General features: G+C 32.5%; 1 protein-coding gene across 1 annotated transcript; it reads right to left on the bottom strand.

The window, feature by feature from the left end:
- Positions 1-525: 525 nt before the first annotated feature.
- On the bottom strand, positions 526-20,841 carry LOC120331902 (CUGBP Elav-like family member 1). Its single transcript, XM_039399077.2, has 14 exons — positions 20,599-20,841; positions 19,335-19,468; positions 17,332-17,493; positions 16,851-16,933; positions 16,096-16,242; positions 15,340-15,450; positions 11,727-11,870; positions 10,659-10,728; positions 8,626-8,829; positions 8,186-8,239; positions 7,256-7,441; positions 6,313-6,366; positions 5,911-6,054; positions 526-4,471 (listed from the first exon to the last, which is right to left on the bottom strand). The coding sequence occupies exons 2-14, from the start codon at positions 19,357-19,359 to the stop codon at positions 4,344-4,346; spliced, it is 1,512 nt and encodes a 503-aa protein (XP_039255011.2). The 5' UTR covers positions 19,360-19,468; positions 20,599-20,841; the 3' UTR covers positions 526-4,343.
- Between the last annotated feature and the right edge of the window lie 527 nt (positions 20,842-21,368).

The raw sequence follows: 21,368 nt of genomic DNA, 5'->3' as shown, positions 1-21,368 counted from the left end.
AACTATGGTCTTAAAATTATTGGGTACTTATACATATATTATTTGTACCTCAGGTACCATACTCCTTATCTCGCAACAACCAATTTTTTTGTTAACCCTTGTCGACATGCAGTGAACTTGTAAATCAGCCTACAGGGTTAGAAGCATGACAGGGTTAGAAGCATGCTGCAGAAGAGGCGCAAAATGTCGGATAGCTTTGATATGTACGTGATTTTCTGTACGGTGGAAAACATACTACTGATTGCGAACGTTCACCGGGCCATTTTTTCTCTAGCAAGGGTAAGTAGACTCCCATTTCCCACCATAAAAAACATAATGAGATTAGTCGTCAATCCACAGATTGTGTCCTCCCGAGTTCCCGGTCATATTTTATCGTTGGCTATGTGTATTTTGGGGAATAGGGCTGACTTATTACCTTTCGAAATTCGAGGCTTTCGTTTTTCAAGTCAAGCATACTGAAAACTAAATATTCTTGAAATACTGAACCGCAAAAATTTCTGTAATGATATTTAACACACATACGAGTCATTTGAACGAACTATAACATGCACACATTTATTCTGCACGACGAAAACAAAACCGAGACAAAAACAATCACTGAAACTGGGACTGGAGACGACCAGATGCAAGAGGCTGACTGGTACGCGCCCAGGTCAAAAATCGAATTTTTGTAATACAAATTTAAAAGAAATGTTGGAAAGAAACACCATACTGTAATGAATCATGTTAGTTTTGAAGGTGCAAATTAGATGAAAATATGTGCAGAAAGCAATAAATAAAGCTATTGAATAGTCCATGTAACATATATATCGAATTTAAAGTTTAAACTAGGCCATTCCACCAACCTTACAAATGTGAGTAACTCAGCACACAAAATAGACAGATAACGACAAACATACACATTTAACACAATACTATACTCTGGACACAACGTGAACACTATTTAACACCATAGCATCTACCTTCATATAAAATTCGGAATAGGGAATAATCTAGCTATTATTTCCTTACTATTATTTGTTTGAAACAAATTTTTGGTTGTGATTAAGCACATCTTGCCAAATGAACATAATTCTTGTATTCTTGAGTAATACCACCCGAAGAGAATTTCAAAACCGTATTGAAAAGAACAATCATATAAATATAGTCCAATGTGCAATTATGACGGCCGCTATGTCAAATTTTTTGGAATAAAAATTTATAGTATTATGTACTGTTCAATTCTAGTTCTAACATGTTAATTAAGAGAATCAAAATGATAAAACAATAAATTTTGTTATAATGCATCAATCAATTTTCACATACCGTTTTTTTTTTTCACAAATTTAAAACACCAACGCATACTTTCCACAAAAATTTAACATTTTGACAAAATCAGAAATGACTGCATCACCAAATCATGACATTAACAAATTTTTTGTATCACGTACAGGGATGTCCAAAAAGTTTAGGTAAAACAAAACCCAAAGTAATAGATTGCTTCATTGAAATTTTCTACAGATTCTCTAAAATTACTTCTTAATATGTGTAGTAAAACGTTGTATGTACATTTTACTGATTATTATAAGAGTATTGGGGGTTCGAAATTGAACTAAATAACACAGCAGTATTGTAAAGACATCCCTTGTCACAATTTATACATAATATGATTTGGTATCGATTTCTTTGATAAAATTTAACAAGCAGCTTCATGGGGCCAAATACTAAAACAGTTATACTGCAAAATGACGCCGAAACATCGAATAGAGAAAGCGTCAAGGAATATAAAATTTTAGATACATAACATCAGTAATAACGACAGTTGGATGTGACAAAGGTGAACAAAGCTTAAATAAGTGAGATACAAATGATCTAATTCACAAGCAGTTCAGTTGTTGTATCAAGACATCAATATAACACAGCATATTTTAAAAAGTGTTCCATAACCATTTTGCCTTCGAATTATTCAATTTCAATCAGTATGAAGGGTGACCCCAAAAAACGGACTTCCGTTTTTTTAGGGTCACGCTATACTATATTCATTTCCAATGACTTGAAAACACTGTGACATTGTAACACAACATTTATTGAGACTAGAATAGAACAAATATAGGGGAAAAACATTAACAATAACAGTAAATAACATTTAATAAGGACAAAATATAAACTCTTATATAGAATTTCTATGTAACATATACTTTTTTTACTAATAGGAAAATTATCAATAACAACAATAACCATTGTCACACTGAAGAGAATACTATATCTGCTGATTTAAAGAAATCTAGACATAACGAATAAAAACAAATAGAGGAGCAAGAATCTGGGATGGAGCTAGGCATTTTAAAAATTCTCAGTAAATTTAACTGTGCACATTATGAGTGATCCTATAAAGATGCACGAGTCGCAATCCTGGAACAGTCACCCTCCAGCTTCAAATAAATGCAATTCAGGACACACTCATTCCCTTATATTTTAATAGTAGGTAACCGTTAGCAGATGTGAATTTGATATAATACTACAGAATTTATCATACGCTATTCAGCAGTTACAAATTTAATGAATTCAAAAGTCATAGGGAACTTTTGTCATAAGGTTAAAATGAATAATAGCACAGTTAAGATATCTTCAGTAACTATATGAGCTTATGATGTCATTTAACAAAAGGTTCCACTATACAGATTTTAAAATGCCTGGCTTAATCACAGAAAAATAAATACAATATATATTTAATCTTGTTTTTGTGGTAAAACAAATGAAGAAAACAACGAAAAAAAATTCCAGAAACACCGTAAATATAACTATATCTCACATATTACTGATATGGGATAAAATATAACTCTCGACTAAAAAATGAAAACAACAAAAAATAAAAATAAATAAAACCATGAACTAATAAGAAGACTCCCAGGACAAACACAATTTAAAATCAAACTAACGAAATGGTTTTGGGTGAAGATCAAAAACTAAATGCACCGATATCAATACCATCCGCACCAAATGCTCGAACGTAAATACAACTAATTGAGGTTAGCATTATAAACTTGAAGCTAGAAAAAAACATCATAATCTTTTGAGCACTTTGTCAAAAGTAATGACATTTTCATTTTGAATGTTGAACAGTCAAATTTAAATAAATGCAAAATGGGTATCTCTCTTACTTCTGCGATTCAAGATGAATGCTGCAAATATCTACTCTGAGAAATCATATATTTTGTCAAAAGATAATTTTGACAACTTCGCTATTATTCTGTACATATATATTTGTAATTTGAAAATTAACACTGTTGAGTATATTTCTACAAGTACAACTCCAATGAATCCCATACTAAAACTAGTTGGGAGTCGAAAAACACACTCCTCGAGAGTAATATAAAAACACCTTCGATTCTGGAACTAATAGGAAAAATTTAAACTCCGCAAGTATAACACAATGCAACATATTTTCATAGTATATACCACATTTCTGACATAAAAGTATAGTATAAGATTTTATCACCCCACTATATGACCAGACATGGTTGACGAAACTGGGGTGTGTAACACCAATCTTAATACATTGTGGTGAAATATTCTGTGAATTGGAATTTCGAAAACTACATTAGGAACTGAAAACCAGTCCATGAACCCAACTTTTTTTTAGATGTATATTTCTTTAGTTCGATTCTCCTAACATTGTCAGACTACACAATAAATTGCCATTAGTATTGTTAGCAATCATTAAAACGACAAAGAAGAAAAATCTTATCTACAGTAAACAGTGTGTGATTTCACACAGCCACGCATGATGCAATATCGTGTAAATGTTCTAATAGGCAGCTGGTTAGAAGAAAACTTTGTATGATGCTTCAGATACAGAATAGTGTGTCAAGAAGAATCAATGTAACAGACAAAGGAATATGGGACATGGATCTCTATCATTCTGCAACATGAATGAGCACTTGTTCTAGGTACAGTGACGTTGAAATCACAATGAAATTGTTCTGTTGAAAAATTTCCAAATCTGAATTTTAACTAGGAACTCGACAAGTAGATTAAGTGTTGATATTATGACAGGCTAACACTTTTAAAATGAAGGATTTGATAAATTTGCAATCAGTGAGTGACACTTGTCATTGGCAAAGGGCAGAATATACAAATCAAATATCCCATACTCCTAGTGTCTTCACTTTGACATCTCCTGATAGAAAAGTGCAAAAAAGAAACCAATAAATTTGATATCAATTTTCAAACAAAGTAAATTACAAACAAACTGTTGACTTCTTCACAACATAAAATGAATAAGAACAAAGTTGAACACGAACGCAATAACTTTTTCACAACAATGACGATGAACACCCTTCAAAAATTTGTTGACGTGTTTGTTAATATGGTTTGCTGTCATTTTTTGAACGCTTCAATTGGACTTTTAATCGTTTCATACCAATTTGAAATCCGTTCATTGCTTGAATAGCATTTTGTGCCGATACAGAATTGTCATAGCTTACAAAACCTATAAGAAAAAAAATGATGTCAAGTTAGTATCAAACCAGCAGATCACAGAGTACCAAACAAGAACGAAAATCTGATTTCAACCATATGTGTATACAAACTAACCGATAGTAATTCTGTTTCTAGCTTTATATTTATTTACATCACAAACAATTGAATTGCATTTTAAATAACATGAATGATGCGATTCAACAGTGCAGCCTGATTACGCGAGTAAAAAAAGTATTTTCTATATCCATGGACCAGGAAATGCCTGACCATATTCATAATGACAAGCCGTATTGTTTGATTGTTTTTCATTGAATTGAACTAAAGTTACACACCCGGTAGTAAGAACTTAATCGGAGAATTATGGACGAGTAGCCAACATGTTGATGTAGCCATATTAGATACTGTATTTCCCGGCAAATAAGTCTACCTGGTAAATAAGACATGGCCCGTTTTTAAGTCTGAAAAATGAGTTTTTGCATATAAGCTGCCAATAAGTCGGGGTAGTAAAATCGCATCAACATCAGAATCTCAAATTACCATGCAATGCCTTGCGAGCGGTCGTCGTGTTTGCGCATTGATCAAAATAGCCTATAATGACGTTTTCTTGTAGAATAATATTCAATCCATAATAACTACGGAAATTCAAACTGTCTTTAAATTTTAATCTAATTGTGTACAACTCGCGATTGCGTCCACCATAAAAGAACATTACCTAATACATCATAGGGCGACACCAAAAAAATGAAAATTATCATAATCGCCTAATGAGACGACCCCCCCTAAAATCAGGCAAAAATTTGGGTCTAGAAAAGCGACTTATTCGCCGGGAAATACAATACCTAGGATCCTCAAATTACAGCTCTTGTAATGTCCGAAGCAACAACCTAATCCAGAGATTAGTTGAGCTACATAATATCAGATTGAGTCTATATTAAATTCCATCTTCTATTGATGGTATATAGACGCCATGCGGGCTCGAATGTGGAGATATCTTCATCAACAACGCGCGAGGCTGGATCGTCGTGAATACATTTCATTATCTTCGGGCCATAAAAAGCGGCATGTTTTTCATGGGAATTATCCCAGTCCAATGCGTATAGGTTTTATACAGGATGTACACGTTCAAAATCAAGGACTGCATTGTTTTGTTTGAGTCGATCCAGCCTCGCATTCGCATGGGCCGAAACGTCTGTAAGCCTGAATGGGCCGAAACGTCTGTAAGCCTAAATGGGCCGAAACGTCTGTAAGCCTGAATGATCTGGTGGAAAAGGCAGTTTTTTTTAAGCAACGATAACAAATCTTCAAAAATTTCTCTGTGAGGCTTACCATTTGCTGGACATTTTTTCTAGCAAAACTTTATTTCCGAACCCGTCCGTCGAGGATCCTCTTTCATGATAACACCTTATCTTATACCTAGAATGCATTTCAATAATAAAGCTTTCAACTTACCAAAACATTTGCTGAGATTTGTCTGTTTGTCAATAAATACTTTAGAGGAAATGACATTTCCAAAAGGTAGAAAGGTCTGCATGAGATCGTGGTCACTGAACTCTGACGGCAAATGATATATAAATAGGTTTGCACCTTCAGGACCTTGAAATTTGAAACAAATACTATAATTAATGAAATTCGAATATTTTAACCCAAAATTTATTTTTCAAACAACACTCTTTTTTGAATAGTTCGCTATTTCATCATTGAAATAATAATCATTGAATTTTATAGATTGAAATTTGACATATATCGAGGTTTTAATCTAAAATATATCAATTCATTGTTGAAATCAAACTAGCCTTATCACAATTCTATACTACCAAAGTATTTGGATGCGAACACAATATATCATCTTACCTTCTTTTTGACTTCCCGCAGGTCCATTAGCATTCATTAGCGTCTGAGCATAAGCTGAAAATGATAGTTAAAATCCATTTTTAATTAGAAAGAAGAATGATTAGAATATAGATAATGTATGAAAAAGAGTATAAAGAAGTATTTGCCAGGATAAATGTTTCTATTATAATGATAATGAATGCACAATAGATGTGGCGTAGTGCACACTTTTGTAACATTGGCTATCAGCAAGGTGCGAAAAGTGGTGAAAGTAAAACAATAAAATTTTAGCAGCCACTCAAACACTTTTCTCACCGAGACAGATTTTCAGGCATGGTTGCAAACATTACCTCATTTTCATGGTCTTGCATGCTATTTGTTAGTTTTTAGTCGAGTTGCCGGAATTAAAGTATAAACCAAATAGTTTGAACTTGTTTTTAAATTTACTCAGTCAATATGTCAATAACATCAATAAGATCAATAGAGATCATGAAGAATTATTTTTTAAAGTCCAATTCAAGAAACTAGAAAATCCCCAGATTCACACCCACTTAACCAAGGCTTCGGAAAAATAACAATTTAGTTTAAAAATGATGAATGGGTAACAAAAAACTAAATATGGGGTACAAAGCGAACTGTGAAACATTACATGTCGACATTAACCCTGTCGATTATGAAATAATGAATACACTGAATGTTATATTTGTTATGAAAAGCTTCAAATGAATTAATGAATTTTATTAGAGAAAATATTGTTCTATATTGATCTATTTGGTCAAAATTGGTACGTGGCTGATATCCATGTTGTTAGGAACATGAGATATCTTGAATGCCTGGTCAGGCTGTTCCAGAAATGCCACAATGTGTTACTTAACAGTAACAATCCAAGCCTACAAAGTCTCGTCAAAGTCGGTTTTAACTAAATTATTAAAAACGCTTTGTTTAATAAAGTAAAATAACTTACGATTTGCATGCAATCCAGTCATATTAGCCAAAACGCCACCAGGACCTGCGTTCATTCCGTCATGTTGTGGACCATTCATACCAAGCGAACACGTCATTTGACTAAGAGGATTGTTATTGTTGTTATGGCCATGGTTATTTGTACCATTATACCCATTGCTTGATGTTGATCCTCCATTGTGCGGCGCTGAAATGATCAGAAAGACAAAAATGCAACGCTTGAATTTTGAGATGGAAAAAGTATCTCGAGATTCTAATATTTATCAGTGTGTGGCCAAGAGGACATTGCGTTGACGTAACTAGGATGATGCCACAGTTACATATTAAAACTTTAAACACAGTCGATTATTCATTGCTAGTTTGTTGAGTAAATCACAGTGAGGAACAATAATAAACAAAAATAACATGGTCCTCAATTAATATAAGTATCTCGCTTTATCTAAGTGATTGCTTGTAATGTAATAACCATCGACATCTAGTTGAAAAAATAGGATTTTTTCAGTTATGAATTTAAAAATGAATTCTCTATCAAAGCATAGTTAATGAAATATAGATATAGTTTATACTACAGCAAGTGTTGGCAAAATCGACAATTTCAATCTTCTACATTTACATGCCAGATCATGATAAGCCAGATTTGTTTGAAAAATGATTTAGTTTGTTATTGAATTTTCGAGTTACCAATACAGGAGAAAATCAATATATCATTATTTCTCACTTGACAAAACAATTTTCTGGCAATGTTTATAAAACAAAATCGTAATATTTCATTATCTAATATTTATATTTGCATGTGAAAATATTATGTGGATATAATCCAAATACAATGAGTGTTATTAGTTGCATTGCCATTTAGACAAGATTTAAAAATATTTTTACTAGACACACAACAAGCCTTTGGTTTTATTAGAATAAACATCACATTACTCACAATTTTGGTTCCACAGTGGAGAATTGTGATTCTGTGTTCTATAGTTTCCATTACCTTAAATAAAAGAGAGAGTTTACAAACAATGCAGAGGCAATGCTAGATAACAACCTTATATATATTTAAAATAAAACGAAACCCATAGAACTCACAGAATTGTTTGAAATAAATAAAATTAATAGCCTTCTAGCGAAAACAACACTTTTTAACCACTAAATATTTCAAAGCAAGTGTTCCAATAGTTAATGATAGAACCGATTTTTTTCACAACAACAACAACAAAATTATGCATAAGTATACAAAAATCCTTCGTATAGAAGAATCTGATTGAATTACAAGCAAGAATAAAAAAGTATTTGAATGTAGATATTCATTGATATAACTTTTTTCCAAGATGCATGTGGTCCAAGATAAAAATAGTTGGAATTGGGAAATCCACGTACCTCCAGGATTGATTTGGATATTATTGCTACCATGAGGAGAAGATAATGTTGACAGTGGAGCTCCTGTAGAACCAGTTGCTGTGTTGCCGAGACCAGGACTCACTGGACTCATAGTACCGACCGATGACTGATTATTGTTAAGAATAGACTGTGCAGCAGCAGCTAATGCTAAGGCTTGTTGCAATTGTGCACTCGATAACTGGCCTGGACAAGAAAAGTATACATTGAGATATACATATTCTAGTACAGGGGGTGCAACATTTTTGTCGGTGGACCATATAACCAACTTCAGACGTCTAGCTAGGCCACACATAAAATTTAGTTTTTATAAATTACTACGTCACAATATAATGTTGTAAACAATGTTATGAAAGCTTGCAGGAACGATATACATCAGCAACGACCAAAGTGCCGCAGGAATGGCAAAAAAGCGGCTATCGATTACTGTAATGAAAGCACCAGGCAAAACTACGAAAAATATAACGCAACGACAAGAGCAAATAACATTATGTATATTTACCCATGTGAGTGCCTTTTTAGGTACTCCAGTAGTGTGTGTACTAAGTTGGGGTTAAGCCTTAATTTTATTCCGTTTTTCCTTATTTTAGTTATATTATTACAAGTTTGGGGACTGTCTGTGTAAGCCAAGTAAATATACCCCCTGCCCCTACGTTTCAGTCCCTTCACACAACTTGATGTAAAGTAGGCGAACAAAATTAGTTACCTCCATATTGGTACAAACACTTCTGGATCCCCTTTTTGAACATAAACTGTTGGACTAGAATTTCATGCTTGATGGGGGAAAAAGTGTTGAAATGGGCCACACTGAATAGCTGTGGGTTGGTCGAGTTGTGGCCCTGGGGTCGCCTGTTGAGCAACCCTGTGTATAAGCTCAAAGCAAAGTAATAAAATAATGTCCGGAGTCAAATGTTGTGAAATATCAGACTTGCATAGTAATGAAACGTATAGATCAGAGCTTGTCAAACTTTTTTGGAATGGTACACCCTTTTAACCCATTTTCAAAATCTGGTACATCCCGCCCATCCTACATTTTTAATACGTAAAGAACTAAATATATAGAAGTTATACGTCATATTATGTTTATGTCGACGCAACTTCTCATTAAAGTAGCTGCATTTTTTTAAATTACTTTTTTTTTTATTTAATTTCAATGAGTGCAGAAAAAACCCTTGTTCGGGAAGGTATGTTGGCATTCAAACGAGAATGGTGACAGCTTTCCCCTGCAAGATTGCAATTTGCGATACTCATGAACTTCTAGTAGTGCTGCCCAAAATTGATTGCAGTTTTTATAGGTTTTGAACTTTGCGTTTTGTACCGGATCTGATCGTGAATTTCTGAAAACCTTTTAATGCCACTTGGAATGAGACCGAACAAATTTAATAAATTTTTACGAAAAGAGCTTTTGTGTATCATTAACAAGGTATCGAACTGCTACAAAATTACAATTATGACAATTACAATTAGGACAGGCAGATAACAGAAAAAGCCAGACATAAATTTTGAATAGGTTTACACGAATGGGTTAGATTGATATTTCATACAATTGTCAATTTTAGCGCATTTAATTAGCATATCATGTGTTAGTGTGTACCCTACAACATTCGGTACGGTACACCCTTTCGATGTGGTACACCCTTTGACCTTTGGTACACCCTGGGGTGCACTATACACCTGGTTGACGAGCACTGGTGTAGATTAATACATGATAGACTGATGGATGCTGTATAGCTGGAAATGGCAGAAAAAATGTGGTTCTACATTAGGGTGAAGTTTATCACACTTAAATGTCAAGATTAATGTTGCATTTTCCATGCTTAATAATGCATCGCTCATGATTTATTTGTATGAAATTAAGTTAGTGCTTTATATCACTTCATATTAATATGTCGTCATTATTGATAAAACATATGGGCAATGTACTCAATCATGAATAAATGGAAATAAATATCAGACTGAATATTCCAAAATTAATGAGAATTTGGAAAGCATGCAATGACTAAGATGATAATTACCTAAGTTTGGCATCTGCATAGGATTATTTCCAAACTGATTCGAATAATTTTGAGCACCTTGTTGAAGAAGCTGAAACGCAAACAAAGGGAAATTTAACCATTCAGTGAAACGGTTTATAGAAATTTGCAAGTGAACTGTGGACTCGAGCTCAAAGTCCAGTAAAGACATAATATTGATGTAACGTCTGGATACTGTGGGGAAACACACAAATATTATTATATCAAAGTTCAGATGTAAAATTATGGGGAAATAAAATATAATTTATTGTGAAAGTGAACGTTGACAAGGTAATAAGATCATTACAAGTGTGGCACAAGCAAGTGTGACATAGATCAAAGTTTGCAATTTGATTCCTAAATAAGTAAATATTGATTGAGACTTGCATAATTTGCCGAGGCATAAAATATGGCCGCGCAAGTAAACACGGAGCTTAAAAACACATTTAGCACTATTTTTGATATCATTTCTCCTAACAGCATTGATTACCCATTTCTATATTCAGTGATACAATATGAAAAGTTCTACAATTCTACATAAAGAATCTACGGTACTATGGCTTGGTTATTATCATTTATAATAGCTATTCATACTATTTCTGAATACGAAAATCACTCAGACAAGCCATGGCCAAACATAAAAAAATATTCAAGTTGGACTTGAGGCGAAGATTCTAATTTATTATGATGAATTCTATTTTGTGCCATATCACCAAGTAAACCAAATTAGTGTATGTCATATTTTAAAGTTTCGAGGAAATTGCATTTCTGTAATTTTTATATCTTTACATTCAAACCTAAATATGGAAATCAGGCAGGCACTATCTAAGACTGGAATAGAACCAAAAGATGCCCATGGTCATTCTGAAAAATGTGACATATTTAAGATAACTTGGTTTTAATAACTTGTGCGGTGAAGTACTAGCTTGTGCCATGACTATTTAAAAACAATCTATACCTATCCAGACAGAAATATGCACATATTTCGAAATCAGGTGAGCGTGATTATCTGAACTTTGGAATGCGAATACCGGTAGGTACTTACTGCTTAATCAATATAAGGTCACTTACTGGGGCAATCATGGCAAGATTAGCAAGGCTTTTCCATTGATTTGTGAGTGCGTTTATCTGTGTTTGTACTTGTGTTTGCATCTTCTTGCGTTCTTTATCTTTTGGTGTGTCGGCAATTTTTACTACCAGTGGGGCTGAACAACCCTGTAAACAATTGAAAGCAGTCAGCAAAACAAATTCTCTTTGTCAGTCGAGGTCACAAAAAAAATTATACCTATTTTGTAAACTTAATTTAAGAAACAAGCTTTCTCTAATACAGAAAGAGTTTTGCCACAAAAAAAAAACGGCGCTACTTTGGTATGCGATCTCAACAGTTGTGTGATTGATTTTGGTTGGGAACTGAATTCTACGAAAACGTCTTCATAAGATGGTATGCTATTGACTATTGAGATCACGTAAAGCAAGTGAGATCGCATACCAAAGTGGTACCCATGTAAACTTTAATTAAAAGAACATCAAACCAGTGCTCAAAACTTCTCTCAAAAAGAAAGTTTCAAATCATTTAATCTAGAATACACATCTCTTATAGGTCAACTGTTTCCAATGAATAAAGTCAAACGATATTTTCAAACTAATAGGCCTACGGGACAATGCGTGCAGTTAATCTACAAGAAGTAGTTAAAACCTGTTTGCAGGGTTAATCTGATATCTATATTCAGAAAAAGAAAAGAGTAGCAAAGGATTGTTGAATGATAAATAGGATGGAATTTTTATATCAATCCCGGATAGAGGTGAAGCCGATGAATGACTAAAAATGAGCGTATAGCGAACAGCCACGGCCTCTCGTCTGGTTACCAGTTCATGGTGGGTATGGGAATAGCTAATCAGCTATTGTTTCAGATGCCTAAACTTGCATTGATAATGCGTATAGCCTAGATTCTGAATATTTTAAATATGCCGTTATGAAACAAAACTGAGATAAATATGTAGAAAGATGTACTAATAGAATTATATCATTCTCATTATTTGAATTCTTATATAATTGATCAGCAGATATTAGATACAAAATCCATTGTTTTATTACATGCTTGGTTATCCCCAGTTAGAAAATTGAAGCATGTCCGATTCAAAAACATATTCCACATCAGAACATGGCACACTAGACACAGAATAATGATTTTCATCAATAAAGGAAAATTACTTAATTTCTAATAAGTTGTCATGCATCATTAAATATCTATGAGTCAATCATAACACCCTAAACAAACTCAAACATATGGAGCTTGTTATAATATCGAAATAAGGTTGGACTTATTCTCATTCAAAGAAATGACATTCCGAACTGCGCATACAAAATAACAAACACTAGAGTATAAAACATGAATATCCATAAGAGTATTGCTATCACCTGTTGAAGGTACTTGCGGAATATGACATTGATAAAATATTCATTACAGCAGGTGTTTTATGATGACATTCTCACATTGTGAGAACGGCCCCCACTACACCCTACAATAAAATGCACTTGACTGTTCGCCAATTTAGGATAATGCATAATAATAAGTACCTATACTTTTGTACAAAGGCCAGAACGATAAAATTCTTTAAACTAAATTCCATGAACCAACATCTTCAATACATGAAATATCAGAAAAAGTATAGACAGAAATTGAAGGTACTAATAATATAAAACCTGATTTTCCAATAACAGAGTGGAATAAGAGGGAACAATAAGAAATTTCAGTATCCATTTTGGGATATAGGAAGTAATACATTTTATGAACATTACTGAGGTTAACTCTCTTCTTCAATCATACTATGTTTTAGCTGCCAATGATGTAGTTTGTTTTCAACAAACATACTCGCATTTTACCAATATCCACGTATGAGACCCAAATAAAATAAAAATACTTCTCGTAATCTCATTAGATGAACACAAATTTTTGTAAAAAGGTCGGCATTAATTCGACATAAAAATAAGTTTACTAAACAATGCAGCAAGTTTTTCATTGGTGTACCCATTGAATATAGGAGCTAAGACTCGGGCTTCTTTTTTATGATAAAAATGTAATTTGTGTCTCATTCAGTAAAAACGTTCGCTATCCCTAGGCTATAGGCTATAACATAATATGAGTGGGATGTGTAGAATGGGCAAAGATGTAAACACATGAACTACTTTTACAAATCAAAACATTATGTGTTAGAATGAACTGGGGCATCTAAAAATTCATTGGGTCGATTGTTATTTCAACAAGAACTTGTGGTTATTGAATTTATTTTATATTAAATTAAATCAGAATTTTTATTCAAAAACTCACTAATAGCAAACAAGTGCAGCTTTTTCATTAGAGCAACTTTGAAGTAATTTATTGCAAAATAAACGTCATGTTGAGATGATTGTTTTGAATTAGTAGTTTAATTTTGTGGCCATTAAAGTACCATGCCATTTTATATTTGAGCATATTCTTGGGTCCAGCTCGTAAGATAACAAAAAATAATTATTTTTCCTCAAATTTACTAATACATGATTATTGATAAAATGAGAATATGTTTATTAAAAAACAAACTACGGAATTGACAGCTGACAGATAACATGCTTGTAACAGACTACTTAGAAATAAGAGAGGGAACCTCAGTAATATTCATAAAATGTATGACTTCATAAATTCTAAAATGGATACTGAAAACGTTATATTCCTGAAATGAGAGGCTAGAGTAAAGAGATTGACACATATCACATATTGGTATTGGCATTTTTGTAAACAAATGGAACAAGACCAGAACTTATAATGCAACCCAACATAGAAGTGGCAGATATGAAGTGAATTTTATTATGTCCTTAATCCAGATATTTCATCTACAACTTCACATTTATTTTCAGAATACTAAACTATAACACATAACAGAAAAGAAGATGAAGTTGGCACGACAGGTTCAAGAGGGTGCGCCCTATAATTCCAATAAATTCGATTCATGAAAAACGATCCATGAAAAATGTGTAATTATCTGATCAATAGTAAGGGATAAAGGCAGTTGCCTCCGAATGACCTGTAGCTTAGAGCTAACAAACAAGAGTGTAGCACCATAAGATCAAATACACAATTTGAGAAAGAAAAGCATGAGACTATATCCATCTCATATGCTATTTTCAAATCAATCGAAATAACACGCCAACAGAACTAATTGGATACTGTATGAGTGTATAGGATTCTGTTTTTATACGGATCAATGGGGCATTTAGAAAATAGTTGGATGACGCAGAAGAAAACAATTTCCTTTAAATTAAAATCAATATTTTCAATAATAAAAATGTTCACAGCATGTAGAAAATTACTGACAATATAATATAAGTGTGGTAGATCCATATTATCAATATATCTATAATATTATGTATTTTGAAAAATTCTCCATTTATAAACTGCGAACTCTGTTGGATGAAACAAACAAAGGCCCGAAAAATGCAAGAAACAAATAATACAATGAGAAAGTGCGAACATATCCAAGTTTTAAAAATCAGCGACTCCAAATATTTAAACTCCTAAAATCCTTTTTTGAAATACTAAAAAAGTACCAAATGCACCCTAAATATCATGAAAATAAAACTTTTGTATACTAAATCACCGTTACCAGCGATATTGTATAAAAAATTGAATTTTATTAAAGTTATTATTACCTCCATTGTTGTTGAATGATGCATACTTCTTATTGCATTTTGTGCCATGTGTTTCTTAGAAAATGTAACAAATGCACATCCTTTGCTTCCACCTTCCGCGTTCGTGAGTAACTGAAATATTAAAATAAAAAATTCGTTGTTACTAAGATAAAAAAAAAAACGATAGCTTCCTCCACTACCCTAATACATAGGCTACATCTGTTACAATGATATGAATTTGTAGCCAGACAAAAAGGCTGTGGTTCACCATAAGTAGGAAGTCTTATAGGCTGCATAAAAGTGAGAATTCTCTCTATTAAAAACCGAACATTTATGATATCAAATATAAATGATAATTCCAGTCTCCAACATTTTTTATCACTATTTCGTTCATAGGATTAATTAATTTTGCACTCTCAATTAAATATACAACTTAACGGAATTACAATCTTCAATAGTCTGCAGTCATCAGGCCCTCTGTAAAAAAATGTTTTGTGACCCCTGTTCTGGCCAATCAGCAGTCATTTGAACAAATTTATACTGCTAACATACTGGATAAAATAAAATTTGAATTAGAATCTTGATAACTGAAAAACCTGCTAAGCTTAAAAACAAAGATTTCAATTAGGCAGAGGTATCATAACTTTGTCAACTTGTTTGCAAGTGCAGTTGCTTTCTCAAAATTTTTATTCTCCACCAGGATAGAAAAAATCATTACAACATGAACTTTAAGAACCTTAGAAATATAACCTATAGGGCTAATATATTATTACATACCCGACATTCCTCAATATCTCCAAATTGTGCAAACATCATTCTAATATCACTTTCTGACAATTTTTTACTCAACATTCCGATAAATAATTTTCTCTCTTCATTCCTTCCTTCACTGTCTGCTGGTTTAACTTGTACAGGATGATGCATCTAGAAAGTTAGAAAGCTTTTTGGTAATTTTAACAGTATGAAAAGCTTTAAAATGGTTTTCAGAATTTTGACATGGTGGAAATGAATATAGATCTCAACATGATATGAATACCGAATTCTGAATGAGCAGTTAGCCGATAAGAGCAACAATATTCCAATAACAAGTCATGGCCATCATGTACCTGGCCTATTCATCTTATCAAAGTTTCTCACAATTTGATGCTGCAATAAATGTCACTATATCCCCAATAACCAATAAAATAGCTCATAAATTGCAGAAGTTCAAACAACCAGAAGCTGCCTATGGCCTTTAACTATGGATGAACAATCACAACAAAAATCACTTATTTTTGGCAGCTTACATAATAGGCAAAATTTCCAAGAATTCGTCCAAAATTTTGAGTTTCAAGGCTATTTTTGTCACGAATTAACTAAATTGTGAATTTATTCTATATCCAAGATAAAAAAGTTTTGGCTATACTAGTCTGAGTATACTTGTACATGAATCTGAATATCATTTTGAGTGCATTATAATAAAAAATAATAATAAAAACTATGCAATGACAGTAAAACGTGATGTAGTAAAATCATTTCAAATCTGAACTTACCCCAGGTAATTTCTTAATATTGTGAAGTTCATTTTGAGCATCTAAAGCAGATTTTCTTGAATAAAATGTAACAAAGCAGCAACCTAAATAGACAGCAATATAATGAATCAAACACATACGGTGGATGGATAACGATATTATAAATGCTATAATTTATAACATTAATTAATAATAAGAATTTATAAGTAGGCTATAAAACAATTTTCATATTTCTCTTAGTCAAAGTTATTTTGAGTTTAGATCAGAGATGTGTAATATTATTTGCATTTTTTTGTTTACAAACAAGAAGAATAGGCCTATCTTTGTTATATCATTCTCAAATTTCACTAGATCAAATAATATATATCTTAAGCAAGCAATACTTTTTTCTGCTAGTTGAGTGGCACAATTACGTTACAACAGATATAATTCAGCACTTACAAATCGCGTAGCATATTAAATTTTTTTATATTTTATTTCTTCAAAATTAAAGTTATCATACCTTTACTTGTAGTAAGTCCCTTCTCTCGCAAAATATTCAATTGATAGATTCGGCCGAACTTTTCAAATAATTGTCGTAGTTGCAGTTCATCCCAAGACTTGGGAATTTGACCAACAAACATTTTAATTGTATCATGGTCAGGTTGATCTGCCACTGCAGTTCCTTAAAATATAAAACAAAAAGTATTTTATAAATAAAATGTCATTATGCATATACTGTTGGTTCCTTTAATTCATAAAGTGATTTCTGCATGTAAAAGTTCTAAATAAGCAAGAGAATCACAAGCAACAAATTGATATTCTATTCAATGATGTATATTTCTGTTACATAAATATACATTTGTGTTCGTGTGCAGCAAGACTTGTTAGTTTCATGTAACGTAAATGTCGAATTACAAACAAAACAGTTTTTAATATGCACATTCAATCAATGTGATACATGAACTTGTTTTTGTGCATGTAAATCATTATAACGCAACAAAGTGACCGATATACCCAGTTATACTTCTCTCTCAAAATTAATATTAGACTGATATTTGGTCATTTTTATGTCAACTTTTAATTAAACCCTCACAGATTAGTCATTTTATAGGAAATGAATTGCTATTTCATGACGCACTTTGTATAATCTCCAACTCACTGTCACAAACAGTTTGGAAACCATAGCCATATTCTATTTCCAGTATTTTGTTGACACAATAGCGAGCAGAAAAAAATCTGAAACCAAGCTATATGAATAAAAAGTGTATAACTAATGTTGTTCCATCTCTGAGAAGTCATCTTCAGAAATTTTTTCTTAAAATATATAAGAAATTGAAAATAGTCCCTTCTGACAATTGTACCTTTCTGCCTCACTATCAGTGAGTATTTCATCCCTCATTTAATATGAAACAAACAAATTGCAAACGTCAAAGCCAATTTCTATTGACACATAATGATTGAAGACAATATAATAATTTGAGATTGAATGCTATGCAAATAGCCATAATACAGTGACGAATATCATGGAAAACATTATCAGGTGCATATAGCAATATACACTTTGACATACCACAAAATCAATCACCACAGAACATAGTCCCTAAGCCCTGGTTTAAATCAATACATTATTGATTGATCTTGACTAAAATGAGTGTTTCAATGAGAAGTGGAAAATCAGGAGCATATAATTAAATAATGGCAAATGACAAAAATAATTTTAAAGAAATCAAACGAATGATTATGACATTACAAAAATGGGCTGATTGTTTCTGCAATTACTTGATTGCTTTTCTGGATTATAAGTTTATTTTGCTCCAGCCGAAAAAAATTCTAGGTTTAATTATCCCTCCTCACTATATTTCTCTATCATATTTTGACACAGACATAGGCAATAGTTTTCAAGGGGGGTTCTGCTAGTACATTCCGGGGCTTTTAAAAATTCCATTCAAGCCCAAAAGTATATTACTTCATGTATATTTCAATTATATAGTAAGTGATTTTCTCTTATAAAGATTTCCAAGTGTTCCACGCCATGTTGTTGTTTCACATTTTTTTGTCATATTTTATGATAACAAATCACAAATGTAATCATATAATCGATTGCACGAGGATTCCTGCTAAAAAGGTTGAAAACGTAGACTTCACAAACGAAAGGCCTCAAATAACTCTCTGCCAAAGTGACCAGCAGTTTGCAACCTTTTCCAACTATTTATATATTAACTATATGCATTCATTCAACTGTGTATTTGTCGAAATTGTGCTGCTGAATATGCTTGAACAAATAACTATTATGTTGCCTCATTGGACAAAAGTTCTGTATCTGTATGTGTGCAACTTATTTCAACTATGGGTAACAATTTTCATTTTTCATTCTTCAACATGTAATTCTTGGACAAAACACTTCTTCAAATTGATAACATGATTATCTTATCTTTGTGAAAGTGGTGAAGTGTTATCTTCATGGAGCAACAAGTATGTAAAATTTAATAATGTCCATGATAAGTATTGTGATGAAACACTTACCTGAACCTTGTGGACTTCCGTTCATTGTTGGAAAGTTGATTATCTGATGATTAATAAGAAATGATGATATGAATCGCAATCGATGTTGTGAATCAGGAAGTTGAATCAAACTTCCACAAAATCATTTGCAATATCTGAACAATAAATGGCGTGGATATAATAAGCATACCTTGTGTCACTCACATATATAGGCATTGCATATCAATTATTAATATTAACAGCCGAAAGATGATGAACTAAAAACTTGAGTCCAAATTGGTATCCCATGCATCAGTATAAAAAGTTGATAGGATAGTTTCTTTTCACTTCATGAGCTTGTTAATAATAAGGTATCCAATATTACAAGAGAAAGGTAGTGAAGAGGCTCAATTAACAATGTGTTAAGTAATCGAAAACCCAATGAAGTAAAATGAAAAGCAAACCACCATAAACAGTGTTCATCAGATTTATAAAAGACTATTGTTATTGTGCTCAAGCAATTGTTATTGATCTACCTATCAATAAATGATTTTCGTTGCCTTAGCAACACAGATTCCAATCCAATATCAATTGACATTAGGGAAAATTTCAACACAATTCATTATTAAAAGTTGGAAGTTTGAACATTAAATTAATTGCAGATGCTTGCCATGACCCAAGTTTACACAGACTTTGGTTCATAAAATGATAAAATAGTATTTATGCTTGCAATTCGTTTAACTACCATATAAATATGAAACAAAATAAGTTGCAGAAATGAATTCAAGAATACCAAATGTAGCAACAGATATTCACATCCATGAAAAGGAATATAAGATTATTTTCTATTATCACATCTAAGCCTTACTATGCTGATGTCTCTGTTCGAAACAAGAACAACATTCTAACTATAATAGTAAAGACTTAATTTGATACTCCTGAAGTATGCGCACCAAGATGTCGCACAACCTGAACCCTAACCTGATACACAACCTGAGTTCAGGTTGTGCGCCATTTTGGTGCGCATACTTCAGGAGGTCCCTTAATTTTATTAATATGAAGTGGACTAACTTCATGTGTACAGCAAATCTACATCTGAAGGAAATGCACAATATCAGTGAAATTGAATCATTTATATATCAGTCGTATTTTCTTTGTTAACTTTTTTTTTATAATTTAAACACTTAACGACTTCCAAAATAGCAAGTGTACTATTTCAGAAATCTGTAAATTATGCCATACTCAATAACTATATCACACAGATCATAATACTTTGAATACATAGATATCAAGTAAAAATACATACCTTACACAAGCTAACCATACAATCCCCTTACGCACAAGTTTGAATAGATTCAGAGATCGGATTGAAGTACAGACACAAAACAAGTATGTTCCTGAGATCTTCACAAAATTAATCCCTGGACAAGCTTGTATCAGACAATCTCATACAGGAACAAAACAGTGCGACATGGAACATACACAAACAATTCTGATGACATAAAGTCAAAACTACCAAACAATTTCTAAATAGATCAAGTCAATTACTCATATGATACAAACTGCTGGACTGTCATGAATATACTAAACATTGATATGGTTCTTATCTGGACTACTGGACTAAGAACGCCTGGAGACAGCGTTTCGTTAATTCATGCAATTACGTTAATTTGATGGTCAGAAAGAAATTCGAATACGCATTGACTCCAATGGACTTAGTTCATATAGATATTTTAGGTCTAGCGAAGTACAACACGCCATACTGCAATGAATGCTTAAATACCACCAAAAAAAAATGTGATGTGAACGTGTCTGTCAAGAATTTCATTCCACATCAGAAAGATTTTTTTTAATTTGAAAAATTTCATATATTTTGGTTAGGAATTATTCAGAAAGTTTATTTCACTTTACTTTTTCGTTTGGCTTTATTTGCTAGACCTGAAATTCCAATATGAATACATTATAAAAGGAAAACATGGGTTATCAGTCCGGAATACCAAATTGATAAATTTATCTTCATACTACAGAAGATATTCAAGCAGGTAAGTTACCAGTAACTGATACAGAAAACACCTT

The sequence above is a fragment of the Styela clava genome, chromosome 6 (genome assembly GCF_964204865.1).
Source record: "Styela clava chromosome 6, kaStyClav1.hap1.2, whole genome shotgun sequence".
NCBI lineage: Eukaryota > Metazoa > Chordata > Ascidiacea > Stolidobranchia > Styelidae > Styela > Styela clava.
The sequence above is the reverse complement of the archived record's forward strand: the minus strand, read 5'-3'. Positions and strand labels throughout refer to the sequence as shown.

Excerpts from the sequence above, each read along its gene's own strand:
- LOC120331902 (XM_039399077.2), bottom strand. The coding sequence starts at position 19,359 with ATGAACGGAAGTCCACAAGGTTCAG. Across the intron at positions 7,442-8,185 it reads TCCACTGTGGAACCAAAATT|CGCCGCACAATGGAGGATCA; the intron begins GTGAGTAATGTG and ends TGATCATTTCAG. Across the intron at positions 6,055-6,312 it reads TGCGGGAAGTCAAAAAGAAG|GTCCTGAAGGTGCAAACCTA; the intron begins GTAAGATGATAT and ends TCAAATTTCAAG.